The 20,999-nt window shown below is 41.5% G+C and overlaps 1 protein-coding gene across 1 annotated transcript in view; it reads right to left on the reverse strand.

The window, feature by feature from the left end:
- Positions 1-16,094, reverse strand: part of rab2a (RAB2A, member RAS oncogene family) — a 66,087-nt gene extending 49,993 nt beyond the window's left edge. The window contains exon 1 of the mRNA XM_073041877.1: positions 15,945-16,094. Within this exon, the coding sequence (XP_072897978.1) occupies positions 15,945-15,990 (46 nt within the window). The 5' untranslated portion in view covers positions 15,991-16,094. The remainder of the gene's footprint in view (positions 1-15,944) is intronic.
- Between the last annotated feature and the right edge of the window lie 4,905 nt (positions 16,095-20,999).

The raw sequence follows: 20,999 nt of genomic DNA on the forward strand, positions 1-20,999 counted from the left end.
TGGAGGCGTAGGCTTCTGGATGAACTGAAAGCCGCCGGCCAAACTTGGGAGACTGCAAAAACATCTGCTAGAGATCGCAGAAAGTGGAGGACTTTTGTTGAGGCCCTATGCTCCATAAGGAGCGAAAAGGATTAAAAAAAGGTATTCTCGGCCTTTCAGCTAAGATCATGTATAGTGGCGGTAAGCAAATTACAGTGGGTCCAGGTCCTTATTTAGGCAGGAGTAAATTTCAGCCATGAACTGCAGCAGTGAGAGGCTGAAGATGTTTTTGAACACCCCAGCCAGTTGGCTGGCATAGGTTTTCAGTTCCCTACCAAGTACACCATCACCTTGCAAGTGTTCACCCTCTTTTAAAGATGCTCTGAGACAGACATCAGAGTTACCAGACGCTGCACGGATTCACAGCATTTCAGGTCTAGCAAAATCATTTATCACCACCACAGACATGTTGTTTGGAAGTTAGTCAAAGCCTAGTAGAAGTGAAGTTGTAGCAGGATGTCCTAATAGTCTAACAATAAACACATTTTGACTAAAAAAATTGATCAAGATCCATGGAACAAACCTTATTCTTAAACTCTGCTTCACCAAGACATTTGGTCTTAACTATTCACCATTCAAACAAAAGTAAAAGGAGATATTTTTTTTTAAACCATAAAGAAAAATCACATATATTGGATAAGCTCTTCATGATGAAAGCTTAAAATGTAAATGAGGGGTTGAGCTGATAAACTATTCATTAGAGTTTAAAAGGATGGTAGAAATTTTCATCAAAACCCTATAAAGTACTAAGAGGCTTGAGAAGCTGGAAGCAAAGAGGATGGCTTCATCTAACCAAGTAATCTAGGACTATGGTGTTTAGCTTGAGAATAAGAAATAGGCTATTTAGAACAGAAATAAAAACTAGAGCGTGGACCTTAGGAGACAATGGCACCCAATGGCGACTCCTTTGCTTGCATCTTCGGAAACAGCTCTACTTCTATCTTTAATATCTGTTTCCCCTTTCAAGGTTCTTTTGAAGACCCTGACCTGGAGTTACATGGTGACTTTGGTTCTTTGCGGGAATGGGACCTACTCTCAGGGTCTCACAGTTAGCCACTATTCGATATACCAAGGATGCGGCCTAGAAGACTAGTACGCCTTCAGCGTTCAGGGATTTCGTGGCTCTGGAAGCTGGAGGACTCAAGGTCATTGCCTCCGCAGGAAATCAGTGTGTCATGGGTGACAATGATCGAAAGCAGCAAGCTGGCTGCATGCCCAGAGACCCAAGTTCTTTGGGCACAGAGCTCAGAAAAAGTAACACAACGGACTTTTAACATCGTAAATCAGTGAGTTGTTTGTTATGTCTCCCCTCTCACTGTGAAATGGAGACACCTCTTTCTCCCTTATTAGGGAAAGAGAGAGAGCCTGTGGTATGTCGAGTTACAGGGTGAAGGAGTAGTCTTTGGGGTACTGTGTCTTTATTGATGCTTTGCTGAATGCTTGAGTGCTCAGTGGGGGGGGGGGGGGTTTGCCATTGCTTTCTTTGCTGGTGGGGGAGGAGAGATCATTGCTTTGTTGCTGCTTACACATGGGAGGGGGAGCTGGGAGGGGCTTTGGGGTTCTAACATTTAAATGTCATTCATTCTTTGGGGCACTCCTGTTTTTGTGGATAGTTGTGAAGAAAAAGAATTGGAGGATGTATATTGTATACATTCCTCTGACATTAAATGTACCTTTGAAACCGTTGAAAAGAAATTTTGGTTAAGGGCTGAAACACTATGAAGGTTGGGCACCACCTGATAACATCTTCTCCTGGTCGAAGACTACCTCATCAGGTAACTGAAGGGAGCACCTTGATGTATGATGCAAGCCACATCTAGTTCACCAGTGACTTCCAGGAAAGACTGGATGGCAACCAAGAAAGGTTGGCAATGCTGGTAAGACAGCTGACCTCCAGGAAAGACTGGCATGGGTACGGGCACACGAGGCTAGCAACCTTGTGTGCAGCACTTGCAAGAGGGCACCATACACGTTACGAATAAACTAAATAGGCAATACCCCAAAGTCTCGGGTTGGGGGGGGGGGGGGGGTTAAGACTCAATAGGACAGATATAATGGCAACAGGGCCAGGACTACAAATACAGAAACGAGATGGCTCAAGGCTCAAGCAACACTGACCGGGGAGGCATTCATTGAAAAGTATATTGCGACAAAATCTGCAAAAACATCAAAAACCTCAAGAAACACCAAAGCAGGTCCAACTGTGGAACAAAGGTGACTCAAGGACTCAACATCTGGTGAGTCAATGGAGAATTCCAGCCACGAAGCACTCCACAGAGCTGAAGATCTCTCCACACCTGAGCAGCCCCAGTGCCAAAGAGACCAAGTGAGTGCCCGCTCTGACACCCTGATCCATTCATCAAGGAAAGAGAAGATCAGAAGGCCTATACCATCAGACAATGTATCTTGGAAGCAGTTCAATGATGACCTGGATTGCATCTTGGAACCTAGACTGGCAGGACAACCAACTCACTAACAGCCATTGTATTGAACTTTGCTAAAGAACGATTTGGTCCACTGGAGAAGAAAGGGAATCTTAAACCATCCTGGCAACCACACAGAATGGAAAGGAGATTCACCACCTGAGAAGCGAGATAAAGACCCTGAACAAACACTTCAAAAACAGTTCACCTGATGAAAAAGGCGTCAAAGATCTAACCAGCAAACTTCAGGAACAACTGCGCAAATTCAGGAGGGTGGAGCAGCTGCAAAAGCAAAAACGGGAGGAAGAGAGCGTAGTTTCTTAAAAACCCATTCAGGTTCACCAGAGCTCCTCTCAGCCAGCAAAAATCTGGCACCCTAACCAGCTCAAAGCAAGAGGTGGAAGAATTTCAGTGGGAATCATACAACGATTCCAGCATGGACTAGAATTAAGAACACAAGATATAGGAGCAGGAGTCGGCCATCTGGCCTATCAAGCCTGCTCCGCAATTTAATCATGGCTGATCTGACCATGCACTCATCTCCAACTACCCTGCCTTTTTCCCATAACCTTTAATTCCTCTACTATCCAACTTTATCTTAAATATACTTATGAGGCAGCCTCCACTGCTTCATTGGGCATAAAATTTCACAGATTCACTACTATTTGGGAAAAGTAGTACCTCCTCATCTCAGTCCTAAATATATCCCGCACCACCCAAATCTTGAGGCTATGTCTCCTACCAGTGGAAACAACTTTCCTGCCTCTATCTCATTTATCCCTTTCATAATTTTTATGTTTCTATAAAATCTCCTCTCATCCTTCTGAATTCCAGTGAGTACAGTCCCAGGCGACTCAATCTTTCCTTGTAGTCTACCCTCCCATCTCTGGAATAAACCTGGTGAACCTCCTCTGCATTGCCTCCAAAGCCAGTACATCCTTCCTCAATAAGACCAGAACTGCATGCAGTTCTCCAGATGCAGCCTGGTCGCTTCCCGTCAATGGAACAGAAACATTGCGGGCAGCGGGTCCTGAGCACCACCACACTGAATTCCCTGGGTCCTAAAGTCCACCGCACTGAGACAGGTTAAATGGGACTAGTGGGAGCTGTGCTGGGTTTGGGTATTTGATCCTCCACAATATTCCGCATGGGAATTTAAACTGGAGGTGGCAGTTTGTTTTTTGTTTTTTTAAACGAGGTTGGGGTGCGAGCTCGACATCAACCCGGCACGGATTGAGAGCGCACTCAGGAGCGGTCTGTCACTGGATCGAACTCGGGAACCTCCATTCTCGAGCCTGGCAATGGTGGATGGTGTTCTCCTTACTCGGTTCATAAGTACGAGTTGTTCATAAGTCAGATGTTTGTAACTTGGGGACTACATGTATATCAACAGATCCATCCAGAAAGGTAGCATCTTGGGTTTTTCTGGGTGTCTTGAACACACTTCAATAATCAGCCAATTGATCTGCGAGGTCAAGCAGAAGAAAGAAATCTAACAGTCATCTGGTTAAATCCAGCCAACACCTATGGATCAATTCCACATGTCCTCATCCAGGTTAGCCTGGATCACTACCCTATGCCACCAGTAATGAGAGACACTATCACCAGCTACCTTGGAGGATTCAAGTTATGCTTCACTTCAGCCCACTTTACAACCAGGTGGTAAGACCTCCAAAAGAAGATTCCAACCGGCTATACCATCTCCCTCATCTTGTTTGTCATGGGTATGAATGTCCTCCTATCAGCAGCATAAGACGTAACCCACAGCCTAGTGTTGGAGCCTGGGATCCGGCAACCTACAACACAGAGGTTCATGGATGACATCACAATAACCATTGCAGCCCATGTCCGAGCAAGATGGGTACTGGAAACACTGGACAACTTAGCTATCTGGGCTAGGATGACCTTCAAGGCCAGGAAGTCCAGATGCTTGGTGATCAAAAAGAGCATGGTTATTAGCAAGTTCAGTCTTCAAGTACAGGTAGAAGTCATTCCATCCATACAGGACAAGTCAGTAAAGCAGACTGAAAAGTGGCTGAAGAAGATCGACAAAACTAGACTCCTTTGTAAACTTATGACTTAGTTGTACCAATGTGGTCTATCACCACAGTTGCTCTGGCTTTTCATGGTGTACAAGATCCCTATGACCACTGTAGAAGCCATCAAGAGGAAAGTCAACAAGGACCTGTGGAGGTGGCTGGAGACCCCCCCCCCACCAAGTTTTTAAATCAGTGGGGCTCTACATAACATCAGGGCAGCTACAGCTCCCATTGGCATCAGGAGTGGAGGAGTTCATGGGGGTAGAGTATAGAGTTGTGTTAGTTAACACTGAGGGGCTCCAATGACAATCTAATAAACCAAGCAGGAGTCAAAAGATTGTGCTGAAAGTGGGCCACCAACATGGCCATGGATCAGACAGTGAGCTCCCTGCAATTGAGAGACATCGTTGCCAACCCATGCCTGGGACAGCAAGGCCTCAACTCTGCATACTTCCAATGATGAGGGAAGCACAAGTGCAAAGGATAGGCGCGACATGGTCAAGGCAGGGGTAAGGAACCACGAGGACGAAAGGCAAGTATCAAAAGGCAGTGGAGTTGGGGTGCATCACAGGACACTTGGACGAAATGGGATCTTCCCAAGTGCAGATTACTTGGGCAGAGCTTTGGAGACTGCAGCCCTTCCACATTTCCTTCCTCCTGTGGTCCATGTATGACACTCTCCCTACACCAACACAGCTGCACACATGGGGGCTGTGGGAGGACCCTAAATGCAAGTTTTGTGGTCAACAGGGTTCACTGGTACACATATTGTCAGGATGCAAAACAGCTTTAACACAAGAACAGTGCTGGTGGCACCACAAGGTCTTGGTGTCCCTTGCTGACACACTGGAGAGGCAGAGGTGTAAAAAGAGACCAGCTGGCAGAGGGCCAAACAGAGGAGTCATTTTCATCAAGGAGAGGATCAAGTCAGTCATATCAAAGAGGCCCAAAACCAATCTGCTGCAAACTGCCAAATCATGGGAAATGAGGGTTGATGTAGGGAAAAAACTGCACTTCCTGGAGGTGGTGTAAACCACACTTCGACCAGACATTGTACTGTGATCTACTAGGACAAGAAAGTCATCATGGTGGAGCTCACAATACCATGGGAGGAAGGATGAGAGTCAGTTCACGAGAGGAAAGCCCTGAAGTACCAGATCTTAGTCTAGGAGTGCAGGGACAACAGATGGCGGATGTGGCTATTCCCCATGGAGATTGGCTGCAGAGGGTTCCTGGCAAGGTCCCGGCATGGAGGTCGCTCTCTGCGCTGGACCTTGATAAAAAGAGCAAGAACCAAGCAGCTTGCAGGATAGGGGAGGAAGCAGAAAGAGCCTCCTGCTGGATTTTTAAAAAAAAAGGATCAGCCATGATTGAATGGCGGAGCAGCCCCGATGGGCTAAATGGTATAATTTTACTCCTAGGTCTTATGGTGATATATAGAGCAGGCGAGAGAAGTTGAGCTGGAAGTCAGGAGCAGATGGGCAGTGACTTGGTCACCACTGCTGACCCACCAACTGGAGAGCATAATGGTTAAGGGTTAAAACATTCTATGAAGGAGGCTGGGCACCACCTGATGACATCGGCTCCTGGCGAAAAACTACAGTTATCTCATCAGGTAACTGAAAAGAGCACCCCAGTGTATGATGCATGCAAGAGAGGATGAAAAATCTTTGGGTATTTTCTGACCTTGGCAGCTTTGGAAGTTATGCAAAGCACAGATAGATTTTGATGCATTAAGGGAACCAAGGAAAATGAGGATAGTGCTGGAAAGCAACGTTCAGATGGAACAATAGTCATGACTTTGAATGGTGAAGCAGCCTTAAAGGATTATATAGCTGACTCCTGTTATTTCGATTTCCTTAAAAACTCAAATGTTGAATGGAAAGCAATTTTTATTAAATTTTTATTCATTTCTGCAATAAATGATCATGGCCTCAAAATCTTAATCAGGCCAAATTTCAGGGTTCAGATAATTTTGCAAGCAATTTGAGATACTCACTTCATTTAAAATAGTTAAAAATTTCTCAACAGAAGTCAGATAGTTGAGTATGCTCGTGCCAAATATGACAAACTTCTCTCAACCAGTAAAACACAAGCTTGGGTGATAATTCGAGAATACTAAAGCTCATATCCAATTGCTACCTCTCTAATCCAGTTGCACCAATTGCTTTCAGCTGCAAAGATGTAGCCAGTCAGTTCTGTCAACCATACATCATTAGCAGAGCATTCAAGCCATACACTACAGATGTACAGATGTAGTGTATGTAGTCTCCACTCCAAAAACAATGTGGGGATGCCTTAAATTTTTTCAAACATGTCTGCTATTTTTTCAAACATGTCTGCTATTTGGATCAGAGCCTTGTTCAAATATTATGTTGGGGAGGCCATTAAAATCAGTTTAAAATATCTTCAACTGACGTGTACTAAATAAAATATACTTATAACATGCCTCAAACCCACTGAAGTTTTGTAAACACTGTACTAAACACTACCTAAATGATGATAATTTCTTGTACATTAACTTTAAATCAAATCATTATTATTGCATTTTATGTAGATTTCCTGCAATTCTCTGCAACTTTGGAGCCAAGATGGTTGATTAATTAAAATATTACATCTTATACAAAATATTTTTTACAACCTATGACACATAGTATTATATCTGGAAGTACAATGAACAGCTCAAAACAAGAATCCCTGCAATTATACACCAGAATAAATTGATCAAGTTACCAAGAGGACAGCAGCTTAGTGCAGTGCTGGACATGAATTTTCCTGTCATCTAGCCCTTGACTGTGACCCAAATTTTGTCCTTTATCTCCAGGTCTGTATGGGGAAAAAGGTTCTAATGGCTTTCACTGCCAGTGCAACAATTTGACTTGGAAAAGAATCGTGTCCAGGAAAACTCAATACACAAAGCCTAAAAAAAATTCTTACTACAGCAAAATTGCTTAGATAATAGACAATGGTGCTAAGAAGTTTGTGAAATCTAGAATTTTCTCTTTCCACATAAATGACTTAAAATATGATCAGATCTTCACACGTCCTAAAACTAGTTAAAGAGAACCCAATTAAATAACAAAAAAAAATTATACTTATTTATTTATTGAGTAAAACAGTAGATTACATGTATTTGTTGGAAACAGTATGTGAACCTTTGCTTTTAGTAACTGGTGTGACCCCCTTGTATAGTAATAGCTTCAGCCAAACATTTTCAGTAACTGTTGATCAGTCCTGTTCATCAGCTTAGAGGAATTTTAAGCCATTCCTCCTTACAAAACTGCTTCAACTCTAGAATGCTAGTGGGCTTCTTTGCATGGACTGCTTGCTTCAGGTCCTTCCATGACATTTCTATAGGATTAAAGTCAGGACTTTGACTCCAAAACACAAGTTTTCTTCTTTTTAGACCATTCTCTTGTTTTTTGGATCATTGTCTTGTTGCATTATCCAAATTCTATTAAGCTTCAGGTGACTGACTGCTACCCTGACATTTTCCTGTAAAATATTGAATTCATTGTTCACTCAATGATTGCAAGCTGTCCACGCTCTGAAACAACAAAGGCAGCCCCAAACCACGATGCACCTTCCACCATGCTTCACAGTTGGGATGAAGTTTTGGTGTTGGTGTGCAGTGCCATTTTTCCTTCAAACATAGCAATGTGCATTTCTGCTAGAAAGTCCAACTTTTGTCTTATTTGTCCATAGAACATTGTCCCAGAAACGTTATAGAACATCCAGGTGGTCTTTTGCAAACTTGAGATGTGCAGCAATGTTTTTTTTGGAGAGAAATGGTTTCCTCTATGGTGTCCTTCCATGAATACTATTCTTGTTCAGTGTTTTTCTTATAGTAGACATGATCAGGAACTTTGGCAAGTTTTAGAGATTTCTGCAGGTCTTTTGCTGTTACCCTTAGGTTCCTTTTCAACTCCTACAGCATTACACGTCAAGCTCTTGGTGTGATCGCTGCAGGATACCCAACTCCGAGGAAGAGTAGCAACAGTACTGAGTTTCCTCCATTTGTAGACATCTTCCCTTACTGTAGTTTGATGAACACTCACGTCTTTAGAAAGGCCACTGTTGTCTTTTCCAGCTTCATGCAGCTCTACAATTCTTCTTCTGAGGTCCTCTGAAAATTGTTTTGATTGAGGCCTGGTACACATAAACAGATCTTTCCTGACAGCAGGCTCTGTCAATAACTTGACAGTGTCTTTTTTATAGGGCAGGGCACCTCTACGACCAATCTCATCTCATTGATTGGAACACCTGACTCCAAATAGCTTTTGTAGAAGGCATTACCCCAGAGGTTCACATACTTCATTCAACAAATACATGTAATATTGGATGATTTTTCCTCAATAAATAAATGAGCAAGTATAACATTTGTGTTATTTATTTAACTGGGTTCTCTTTAACTAGTATTAGTACTTGCATGAAGATCTGACACATTTTAGGTCACAGTTATGCAGAAAATTCTACAGGGTTCATAAACTTCCTAGCACCACTGTACATGGGCACTACTAGATTTTATGCAAGAATTTCTTCAATCAGATTTGGATGCTCTACATGTAAAATCTTACAACAGGTAACATATGCCTATTTTCAGCTTAATTACTTTTCCCTCAGAATCAATATTGAATTATTCAATGCAGGTAGAGATTGAAATGAAGTTTGAGAGTTGATCAGCTAACATCAGAAGACTGGTTGTGATAAATTAGCCATATAGCAATATGCTATTACGTACACAAGTCAGTGAACAAACTTGACACCTTCAATGATTTTCCCTTCCTAGCAGCAACTCTTCAAAATTTTAAATGACTGCAACATAAGCATGATAACCTCATACACATGAAAATTTCAGTTAAATAGCCTCAGGTACATGAATTATTCTCAAGACGCAACAATACCATAGAGATTAAGTATGTGGGTCAACTTCATAATGAAATCATTTCACTTTTCCCATCTCCTCACACTTGCAATACATGACAAAGCTATAAAATTTCTAGTGCATGCATGTCTAAAATATTTCCATTCCCTTGTTAGAAAAAGGCATCATGATTAAACAAAGGAGCTTTCAACAAAAAATACACCCATTAATGAAATTATTTTTTTAAACTTTGGAACAATGTAGCATTAAAGTTACATTTTTGTTTCAATTTAAAGATGGCACAATGTTTATCAATCACATGATATAGCAGAATAATTTGAGTATGGTTTTAAATTTCTATTCTGAAATACAATATCTAAGAAAGCCTGAAGATGAACTAATTTTAACTACAACAATTCTTGTCATTTGGTAAATAAAGTTAATGAAAAACATCCACTTGGTCTGTCAAAAAAAAACTACCGGGTAGTTAACTTTCCTAAAATTGCAAAGATTATGTTGATTTTACTGTGGTATATTTGCAGGAGGGCAGTTATAGCAGTGCATGAAGTCTCACTGCAGCAAGTACAACACGAGCAGAAAAATCACCTGATCACCCATCCTGGTAACTGATGAATTAGTACCTCTCCATGTTGAGTAACATTTGGAAGCCACCAGAGCACAGAAAGGGACAAAACAGGTACTCCAAAATAGAGTACCAAGAGTGGTTTGGTTGAACAACAGAAATATTGTATTGGGAATGCAAGTCTGAAAAAAACCACAACATACTACCCCTCCCAATTTTCACACGTTGCTGTGTGGTGCCACCAAAACGAGAAACAAAATAGACTCTGAACACATCTGGTAGCTCAAAACTTGAATAACCATGAGGCAGAATTCTATGCCAACATGATCTGCATCAGTGGCCTGCAATATCCCCCACTTAATGCAATTAAGGCAAGGGATAAAAAAAAACATTTCAATAAGTACCAATGTGCATGCCAGGAGCAGTAGGTACCTAAAAATTAAAATGTCATTCAGGCCAGTCTGTCAAATAAAAATAGCCCGGTACAATTTTTATCAGGGCCATTCTAATACATACTACATTGCAGCCACAGAAAGTCAAATACAAGAGAAACTGAGAATGATGGCCTTCAACATAATTTGAAAATGGTGGAAGAATTCTGCTGTTAATGACCTCCCACAACAATATGAAGCACAAGTTAGGAGCGCAACTGATTTCTACTTTCTTGGGTAAATGTAATGCCAGCATCACCTACCCAAAGTACAGCCTCCTTGACTTCCTACTAAATCAACACCCTAAATATTCATTCCTCCCACCATTGTGATCTGTAGCTACAACATGTCTCATCTTCAGAAAACAAACATTTGTTTTGGCTGCTCCAAAAGCACTTACACCAATAACAAGAGCAACAAGCATTCAAGAATTTGCTTGCAAATTGCCCTCCCAAATCTAACATCACTCTGATATGGATACCTTTTGTTCATTACTGATTCGAGATCCTTGAATTCCCTAATGATGCTATAGGAGTAAATCCATCAGAAGCACGTACCATAAAATTATTGAAAATACTGCAGGATTGTTCACACTATATTGTCGAAAGTGGTGCAAAGGTGGTTCTAACATGCCACTGGAACGAACGAACACCAACGACAAGTGGTCAGAGTACTGGCAAAAGTATGTCATCATATCAACATTATAGTCTCCTTCAAAAGCTTCAACTAATTTCATTAAAAATTACTTAATTAGATCCCTGCTGTTCTAAATCACAGAGAAGTCCAGAGCTGCTGATCATTCTGCCACCTTTGGATCCAACAAGTACAAAACTATGTAACAGTGATTGAGTATCAATAGAATGCTACCTTAAGAATTAACTTAAATTTCTAAAACCATTTCCATCTCCAGGACAAAGCATTTAGAGTCAAGAAACTACTTTTGAAGTGCTATTAAGGCAATGTAGCAACCAAAGCAAGATTTACCAAAGGGGGGGAGGAAAGAGGGAGGGAGGGAGGAGAAGGTGGGGAGCTGTAAGATCTCTGCAACATCTACTTAACATGGCACCACTAACAGTGAAGTAAACATTCAAAAGTGCACTGCAAATGTCAATCATAATCAATCTGGAGTCAGGAATGACATACAACCATCTGATTTCGACACCAACCCCAAAAAAGTGTCATAATTTGATTAATCCAATATTGTAAGACAATACTCAAAACTATAACTACATCAGTATAGGCATCAATTTTTAAAAAGACTGGCTCATAAATTGCACCAATCTGTCCTAATACCAAACTAATAGAAGGAAGATAATGAAAAGTAGTAAACCTTCAATTGCCAGAAGCTGACACTACTTGAAAACTTTAGTAGTCCACAACTCAAAGGATTTAAATTCTTCATTACAGCTGAATTTCCTGGTTGCTGTTGTCAGGAAGGGTCAGCTCTAGCTTCCACATTTATAACTGCCAGAAGTTTACCTCAGGTAATTATAAACCAGGCTCTGGTTAGGTAAGGAAAGATTAGCAGCAAAATCTTGGGAATTAAAAGGAATTTAGTTATTCAACTTAATACATTTATACAAAAACACCCCCTGTAAACCCTGAAGTATGCACAGCCAATGGAGTGGCTAAAACTTAAGTTCCTGATACAAAGTTGAACAGTGAGTGATTTATGCATGGGTAGCTCCCACATAGAGCTGTGACACATTGATTAACTGATATATTTTAGTGATACTAGTGATGGTGATTCTCTGTCAAGCCATCCATTCTGCTCTCTCTTAAAATGAACTAGAACATTTTATATTTACTTTAAGAAGTATGATGAGAACACTAACATATCTGATAAAGAGCAACTGCTCAGCCAAGTGCTATCATTTCAACTAGGATTATTCCTCAGGAAGAGCATTAAACCCTCTATTTGCATCACAAGCTAAATAGGTAGTTCATCTCCAAAGCCAATGACAAAATAAGACCAACGGTACTAAAGCTGGAAATGTTATTTGTTTAGAGAAAAAAACTAATCATTTGTGTCAGATAATCGTGCAAAACTGAGCAGAGCAAGTCCTTCAGCTCAGCAAGTCTGCACTAGCCAATAAGCACCATCTATGTTCGTCCAAAACTGATCCCATTTTATTCATCATATTCTCATCAACACATTCAAATGCTACCACTCAACTACATGAGGGGCATTATACAGTGGCTGATTAATCTACCACCCACAACTTTCGGTCATGGAAGGAAACTGGAACAGAGTCACAGGAGGAATGTGTGAACTCCACATAGATCAAGGATCAAACCCCAGTCCCTGGAGCTGAGGCAGCTGCTCTCCTACATTTGCCATTGTGCTACTCAAATACTGTATTAGTGAGTATACACTATTGCTGCGATTTATCGAATGAGTTTGATTTTAAGTAATTATGCTGCTCAATTAGCTTGTTTATTCAAATTTATGATTCTGAAAGAGTATATTGCTGAAAGAAAACTACCTTGCAGTCAAATTGCAGCAATTTCTTAGTTAAACCACATTATCACTAAAATCCAAGGTCTGCCTTAGACGTCAATTTTTCCAGTAGTGTCCATAAGTATGCTTACATGCAATTACATAAAATTCAAACTTCAAGGTACAAGATGTGCTTCAATCGCATATGAATACCAATGATAGTTGCAGGTTGCACTGGTATGAATCAACCAATCCCATCCCACTGGGGCTTGGAAAACAAATTATTAGAGTGCCTCAGTGGCAGCACAGAACAATTTACACAAACACACCTTGAATTTTGATAAAGAAAATACTGATTGAAAGTGATTAAAGTTCCATATTTTCATGGTCATTTATAGATTAAAGTTGCTTTAAGAACACCAACACAATTACAAATAAAGCATTAAGGCACTGCATTTTTCTGCAAGCATGAAATGAATTATGCCTCATCTAACTAGAGCTGTACTACCCATAGTCCATGTCAAATTTCATTTCCCCCAACACGACTAAAGGCTATGACCTGGGTATACCATCTGTTTTTGTTTGCTAATGAGACCAAAATCATTGTGTGTTCGTTCAGCAATGAGATTTTTCACACAATACTCCACAGTTGTTGTTGTTTTCTTTTATGAAGCTGAAGGACCAGTCCACTAGAATGTTCAGCCCAGTCATTTTAATATCTGATCTGAATCTCTACTCACCCATTTTGGTTGCTTATGCTAATTAATTAGCCCAACAAAATAGTCACTTTGTTCTTCAGGTACTCTATATGCAGTAACAATCTGTAAAACCACTCAACAATATTAAATATCCCCATCACTATAAACAATCTACTAATATTGACAATACTGGCCTAATCTGTGCAATCTATTCCATTATGTTTAACCACATCATAAATTTTCTAAATCTTACAATAAAATTATTCCATTATAAATGTGGCTATACTTGAGTTTTCTTTCATCTGTTTTTAAGAGTATATCGGATCCTTAAAATACAGCCACAGATGCCACTTAAAGTTTCAGAAGTATGTCACCCACAATTTCTTTTGAAGAGCAAAATATAAAAGCAACTTGGTATCATTCAACAGAACTGATGCACTACAAGGCACAGCAGACAAGGCAAGTATTCAACCCTTCAAGTCTTTGCTGGCATTCTGCAAAAGCAACTCAGAAGTTTTTTGTTGCAGCCATGTCATTTTCCCCATATTCCATCTTACTTTTGGTTTATCTTCCATAAGTGTTGAATCCAAACCTTTCTTTGAATGGTGAAACTATTTGCATGGTACCATCAAAATGCAGTCTTCAAGATGTGAATTTATCCTGTGCACCCAGTCCAATTAATAATTGATAGTTGAAAAATATTAGTATCTACCTTCCTACAGCCTAAAAAGTCAACTGCTCACCAAAAGATAGTTCACTATTATTGTCGGCATTTTATTCTGTGATGCCGTTGCCTATTTAATTCAACCTTGCCGACATACCATTATAAGCCACTTTTTTTAAAAAAAACAGCTTTTGAAACTCTGTATATACAATTACAACATCCTCATCACTTAACTCAAAAAAATTCAGTGACAGTAGTTAAACATGACTTGCCCTTCTACAAATCTCTGCTGGCTTCCAAGAACTAAATCATTCTCAAAGTAACTTAATTCTGCATTAGTCACTGAAAACTTCCTCTGAGGCTACACGGATTACCTGCTTGCATTGTTTTAAAAGTATCTTTGAAATCACTATGAAAAATAGAATTCACCAGTTAAGGTTTAGTACTATTTTGAGACTTTTGCTGTTGAAGATGCAAGTGCCATTTTAAATTAAGCCCACTGATATCTGAGGATCCAGGTTATTGGCATAAATCATCTGAATAGTTGTTGTGCACTCACAACTTGCATGCTTTGTTTTACAGGTGGGGGAGGGAAGAAAAGAAAAAGCATACAACAGTGAAAAAACTTCATAAATCATTCATATCAGTTTGATTCCCTTGCATTTTAGTTTTTAGAACATAGAACATTAAGACCCTTCAGCCCACAATACTGTCAACCTTTTAATCTATACTATGATCAACCTTATTCTTCCCTCATCTATAAAGAGTCCACTTTTCTATAATCTATATGCCTATCTAAGAGTTACTTAAATGTTCCTAACACATCTACTCCCATTACCCCAGGAGAACATTCCACACTGTGCTTTACCATTCAGTAAAATAACTTATCTCCGACATTCCTCCTATCCATTTCCCCAATCACATTAAACTCACGCCCTCTTGTATTAGCTATTCCTGACCTAGGGGGGGAAAAAAACTTCTAGCTATCCACTGGATATATTCCACTTAGCATCTTGTATACCTCTATAAAGTCACCTCTCACCCTCCTTCTTTGCCACTCATAAACTCATAATTCAATAAATCATACCAGTCTGTTTTCCCAGATTCTGCAGAAGTAGCAGGCATAAATGTAAAACACAAATCAGCATGGTGTCAAACGTTTGTCCACAACGTAAGTAATGCATTAATTTCACCTAATATTCTCATACTTCAGAAATACAAGAATTCAGTTACATGTTACCAAATGGAAAATTCAGTCCTCTGGCAGTAATGGCACAAAATACATTCATTTTTACCACCTCTTCCCTAGCATGCAGTTGTGGCTATCCCAACGAGCTTCCTCACTGCAAATCGGCTTCACCTGGTCGTGGCTCCATGCGAGGCGGGGAGGAAGTTGGCACCTTCTCATGTCCTAAAGGCCCAGTTTCGTTTAACTGCCTGGGTCTACAGACTCCTGTCTCCTAGACTGGGACGCTCCCATCTCCCAATATGGGCCTGCACTTAGAAATGTGAGTGGAAACAGCTGAGAAACGTTTCTCAACAACCCTTGTCGCCACCACACCCAGCCCCCGAGAACTAGGCCGGGCCAGAGGACCGCGGCAGACGCAAAGCTAGGTGAGCTGGCAATCAGCTGGGAGCCGAGGCCCGGTCTAAGGCCTACTGCTGCCTTTTCCCCGCCCTCCCATTGTACTGAAAACAGGCAACCCTCCTCCGCCCGGAGCCATGTCGCTTTGCGGGTCCCCAGCCCAGGACCCGACACTCACCTGTATCCCCGATGATGATGTACTTGAAGAGGTAAGCGTACGCCATCGTGTGTCCGCGGTGACTGCGCACTCGAGCCGCCGCCGCCGCCTCGACAATAACAGCTCCTGTCGACGTCAGCAGCGGAAATGCCGGGCTGGCAGCCGGTCGCTCACAACGCCCTCAGCGGCACTCGATCGAACTGCCGCCCGCCCGCCCTCCCAGTCTGCACACGTCGCCACCTCGCCGGGGAGCCCCTGTCGAGCCACTCACTGAAGCGCTGGGGCGAATGACCCTGGTAAAAAAAAAATCACGCATCTTTAAAATCTGACATAAAGCATAGCCCTGTCTGCGAAACAAATGTTAAAAAAGCAAAGGGGAAACATCACAGCTGCTGGGAACACGAAACGGAAAACAGTGAATGCTGGAGATTCTGCGCCGTTCAGGTGGTATCTGTGGAGAGAAGAATTAACGCTATGCCTCTCTCCACAGATGCTGCCTGATCTGCTCAGAGGTAGTGTTAATTCTTCTCGCCACAGTTTTCACCCAAAACTAAGGTCATGAGGATGGATGAGAGAGGAGCCCGAGGTGGTAAACTGCCCGTGCTGCTCAACACCACTCCTTAAATATAAAGCCTCACAGTGAAAAGGCAGAAAACGTAGATTATTCCCTATATCTTAAGGGCCACCTTTACAAAGGCAGGTGGATAAAAGAATTCACCACTGCATTCGAGGTATAAGCACATTCTAAGGGACACTATGTCCAAAGATCAAGATACTAAATTGGTTTTCTTGGCAGTAGTAATTGCCACTGCTGGTATCAAAGTGAATAAAGGAGAAACTTAGATGTTTTATTAGTGAATAGATGCAAATTAATTATTAACTGTTAATTAGTCACACAAATGAGTCAGATATACAAACTTCCCCCTTCTTTCACTTCTGTCACCTCACCCCCTCCATGGCATACTGGCTAGTTCTTCTCCACTGTTCTGTGGCTGCCATGCAAAGACTACCTTTAGGATGTGATGCTCATCCACAGCTACCAGTATGACAATGAAACAATTCCAAGTTTTCAAGCAACTCCCAAGGGAGTTGGGAGTAAAGATGCCATTTTAGAACAGTAACAAGAGAAAATCTGCAGATGCTGGAAATCCAAGCAACACACACAAAATGTTGGAGGAACTCAGCAGGCCAGGCAGCATCTATGGAAAAGAGTACAGTTGACATTTCAAGCTGAGATCCTTCAGCAGGACTGGAGAAAAAAGATGAGGAGACAGAAGTAGAAGGTGTGGATTGGAGGGAGAGACAGAAGGTGATAGAAGAGGATTTCTCAAACTTCTGATAATGATTCCCCCTCCTTCACCATTACCCATCCCCTTTTCCCTTTCTCACCTTGTTTGCCCACTGCCTCCTTCTGATGCTCCTCCTCCGTTTCTTTCTTTCATGGCCTTCTGTCCTCTCCTATTAGATTTTCCCTTCTCCAGCCTTGTATCTCTTTCACCCATCAACTTCCTAACCCTTTACTTTACCCTTTCCTCTCCCCAATTTCACCCATCACCTTGTGTTTCTCCCTCCCCTTCCCCCACCTTCTAATTCTGACTCCTCATCTTTTTTTCTCCTGATGAAGGGCTTGGCCCGAAACATCGGCTGTATTTTTTTCCATTGATGCTGTCTGGCCTGCTGAGTTCCTCCAGCATTTTGTGTTTGTTCCTTGATTTTAGAACACAAGTCTGTGTGGCAATAGAACAGTTTTTAACTTAATTTTTCCTAAGTTCATGCCTATATTGGTTGCATTTGGTTGATGAAAGATATCTTTATCAGACCAAAAGAGGACGAGATCCAAATTTACAGGTGCTATTGCTCCTACCAAGAAGAGAAATAAAAGGTAATTAAGGAGCACTCTGTCCAGTTTGTAGCAAAGTACAAACTTCATAAAATGTGAAAACATTTTCAGATTCACCAGACTGTTGCTTGAGGCTTACCTTTCTAAGAGTTCCTCTTCTTCCTGAGCTGGTTTTACCAGCATGCAGCATCTTGAGTACCTATCTGTATTCTCTACTCAGCATCACTATGCTTAGGTTACTGCTCACAATAGCATCATCCCTCACAACTAATAATCGTTATTCAATCTTCATTTTCTAGTTATCTTCTCTTCCCCATTTATGCCACCATTAGTTTCACATCCAAATCTTTATGCAAGATGATGGGCGTGAGTTATAGTATCTCACAAAATGCATCATATCAATCCAATACATATACTAATTTTATCCTCTAGGTCAGTTGTGTCACTCACTATATGACAAGGAGGCACAAAGTGCAAAGAGGATGGAGACGTTGTGATGGATATTCAGTTCCTGGGCTAGTGAGCTTCTTTTTTGCCAACCTCATCTTTCTAAACACAGCAGATTAAAGGTGATTAAAGGATTGTGTTTTGAATGTGATAAACTTTCAACTACTATTAATTGTTTAGCTTCTGGTCATAAATGGGAGCCAGTCTTCATTTAATGCAAATTGCAAGTAATAGCCAGTCTGAAATTAAAAACATAACTTTGCAAATAGACTCACTGTTAATAGAAAGAAGGATGTTGGTTCACAGCACCTGTATTTGCTGTTCAAGCGGTGCAGCGTTACACAATGGAATATATAATTTGGCTTGTTTCAAGCAGACCGGATGAATATTATTAGCCTCCCAGATAGCCACATCTGCACCAGCTCCTCAGAGAGTGTGTTAAGGAACTGGAGCTGCAGCTCAATGACATTTGGCTCATACAAAAGGCTGAGGGAATGATAAATAGGAGCTACAAGGAGATAGTCACCCCTAGGTTGCACGAGGCAGGTAATGGGGGGATAGTCAGGAGAAGGAAGGGAAATGGGCAGCCAGTACAGAGTACCTGTACTCTGTGGCAGATGGAATACAGTGGTTAGGAAATGTATGGTAATGCATTTTGGTAAAAGGAACAAAAGTGCGGACTATTATCTAAATGGGGAGAAGGTTCAAACATCAGAGGTGCAAAGGGACTTAGGAGTCCTTGTGCAAGACTCCCAGAAGGTTAATTTGCACGTAGAGTCTGCGGTAAAGAAGGCAAATACAATGTTGGCATTTATTTCAATGGAAATATAATATAAAAGTAAAGAAATAATGCTAAGCCTTTATAAGACTCTAGACAGGCCACACTTAGAGTATTGTCAACAGTTTTGGACCCCTTATCTCAGAAAGGATGTGTTGTCATTGGATAGAGTCCAGGAGGAGTTCACAAGGATAATTCCAGGAATGAAGAAGTTAACATATGAGGAGTGTTTGGCAGCTTTGGGTCTGTACGTAATGGAATTTAGAAGAATGTGAGGGATCTCATTGAAACCCACCAAATGTTGAAATGACTAGATAGGGTGGATATGGAAAGAATGTTTCCTATGGTGGGGGTATCCAGAACTAGAAGGCACAGCCTCAAAATTGAGGGGAGACATTTTAAGATGGGAGGGAAGGAGGCATTTTTTTAGCCGGTGCGTAGTAAATCTGTGGAATGCTCTGCTACAGACTGCAGTGGAGGCCAAGACTGCAGGTATATTTAAGGCGGAATTGATAGTTTCCAGATCAGTCAGGGCATCAAAGGATGTGGTGAGAAGGCAGGTATATGGGGTTGAGTAGGATCTGGGATCAGCTATGATGGAATGGCAGAGCAGACTCCATGGCTGAATGGCCTAATTCTGTTCATGTCTTATGGTCTTACCTCTGTGGCCATTCCCCTCAATTATAAATATACTGTTTTAGATACTGTTGAGGGGGACAATCTACCGGTGGGAGCCACAGCAACCGGGTCTCTGGCATTGAGGGTGACACTGTGGCTCAGAAGAGAAGAGAGGTGAAGGGGATTACAGTAGTGATATGAGATTGAGGAACAGAAACAAAATTCTGTGGATGTGATAGAGACGCATGATGCGATATGCAACATATTGCCTCCCAGGCGCCAGGGTCAGGGATGTCTCAGATTGGGTCCACATCATTCTAAAGGAGAAAGGTGAGCAGACATAACCCATGGTGGATCAATATCCATGTGCGCAAGTTTGCTCTAGCTTTTTGGGAAGTTTTAAATTAACTTGCCAGGGATGTGGGAACTGGAACGATAGGGCTAAGGATGGGATAGTTGGTTTACAAACAGAAGCAGTACGTAGTGAGACTGCTGGCAAGGAGAGGCTGTTGGTAGGACAAAATGCAGTTAACAGGATGAGTTGCAATGTAAAAGGGGGCCAAAATCAAAAAGGGTGATGAATACAGGACTGAAGAAGTTATATTTGAATGCACACAGTATATGGAATAAGTTAGATAAATGTGAAGCACAGTTAGAGATTGGCAGGTATGATTTTGTGGCCATCACTGAGTCGTGGCTGAAAGAGGTTATATATGGGAGCTTAACATCTGAGGATACACATTGTATTGAAAGGATCCTTAACATCTAAGGATACACATTGTATTTGATAAGGCCCCACATAGGAGATTGGTGGGTAAAATCAAAGCTCATGGCATTGGGGGGAAGACATTGACATAGAAAGAAAACTGGTTGGCAGATAGAAAGCAAAGGGTAGCGGTGAATGGGTGTTTCTCAGAATGGCAGGTGGTGACTAGTGGGGTGCCACAGGGCTCGGTATTGGGACCACAGATGTTTACGATTTACGTCAACGATTTAGATGACTGCACTGAGAATAACATCAGCAAGTTTGCTGATGATACTAAGCTGGGTGGCAGTGTGACATGTGATGAGGATGTTAGGAGAATTCAGGGTGACTTGGATAGGCTGGGTGAGTGGGCAGATACTTGGCAGATGACGTTTAATGTGAATAAGTGTGAGGTTATCCACTTTGGGAGTAAGAACAGGAAGGCAGATTATTATCTGAACAGTGCAAAGTTAGGTAAGGGAGAAATACAAAGAGATCTAGGAGTCCTTGTTCATCAGTCACTGAAGGTGAATGAGCAAGTGCAGCAGGCAGTGAAGAAGGCTAATGGAATGTTGGCCTTTATTACAAAGGGAATTGAGTACAAGAGCAAGGAAATCCTCTTGCATTTGTACAGGGCCCTGGTGAGAC

This window comes from Hemitrygon akajei, chromosome 1 (genome assembly GCF_048418815.1).
Source record: "Hemitrygon akajei chromosome 1, sHemAka1.3, whole genome shotgun sequence".
Lineage (NCBI taxonomy): Eukaryota > Metazoa > Chordata > Chondrichthyes > Myliobatiformes > Dasyatidae > Hemitrygon > Hemitrygon akajei.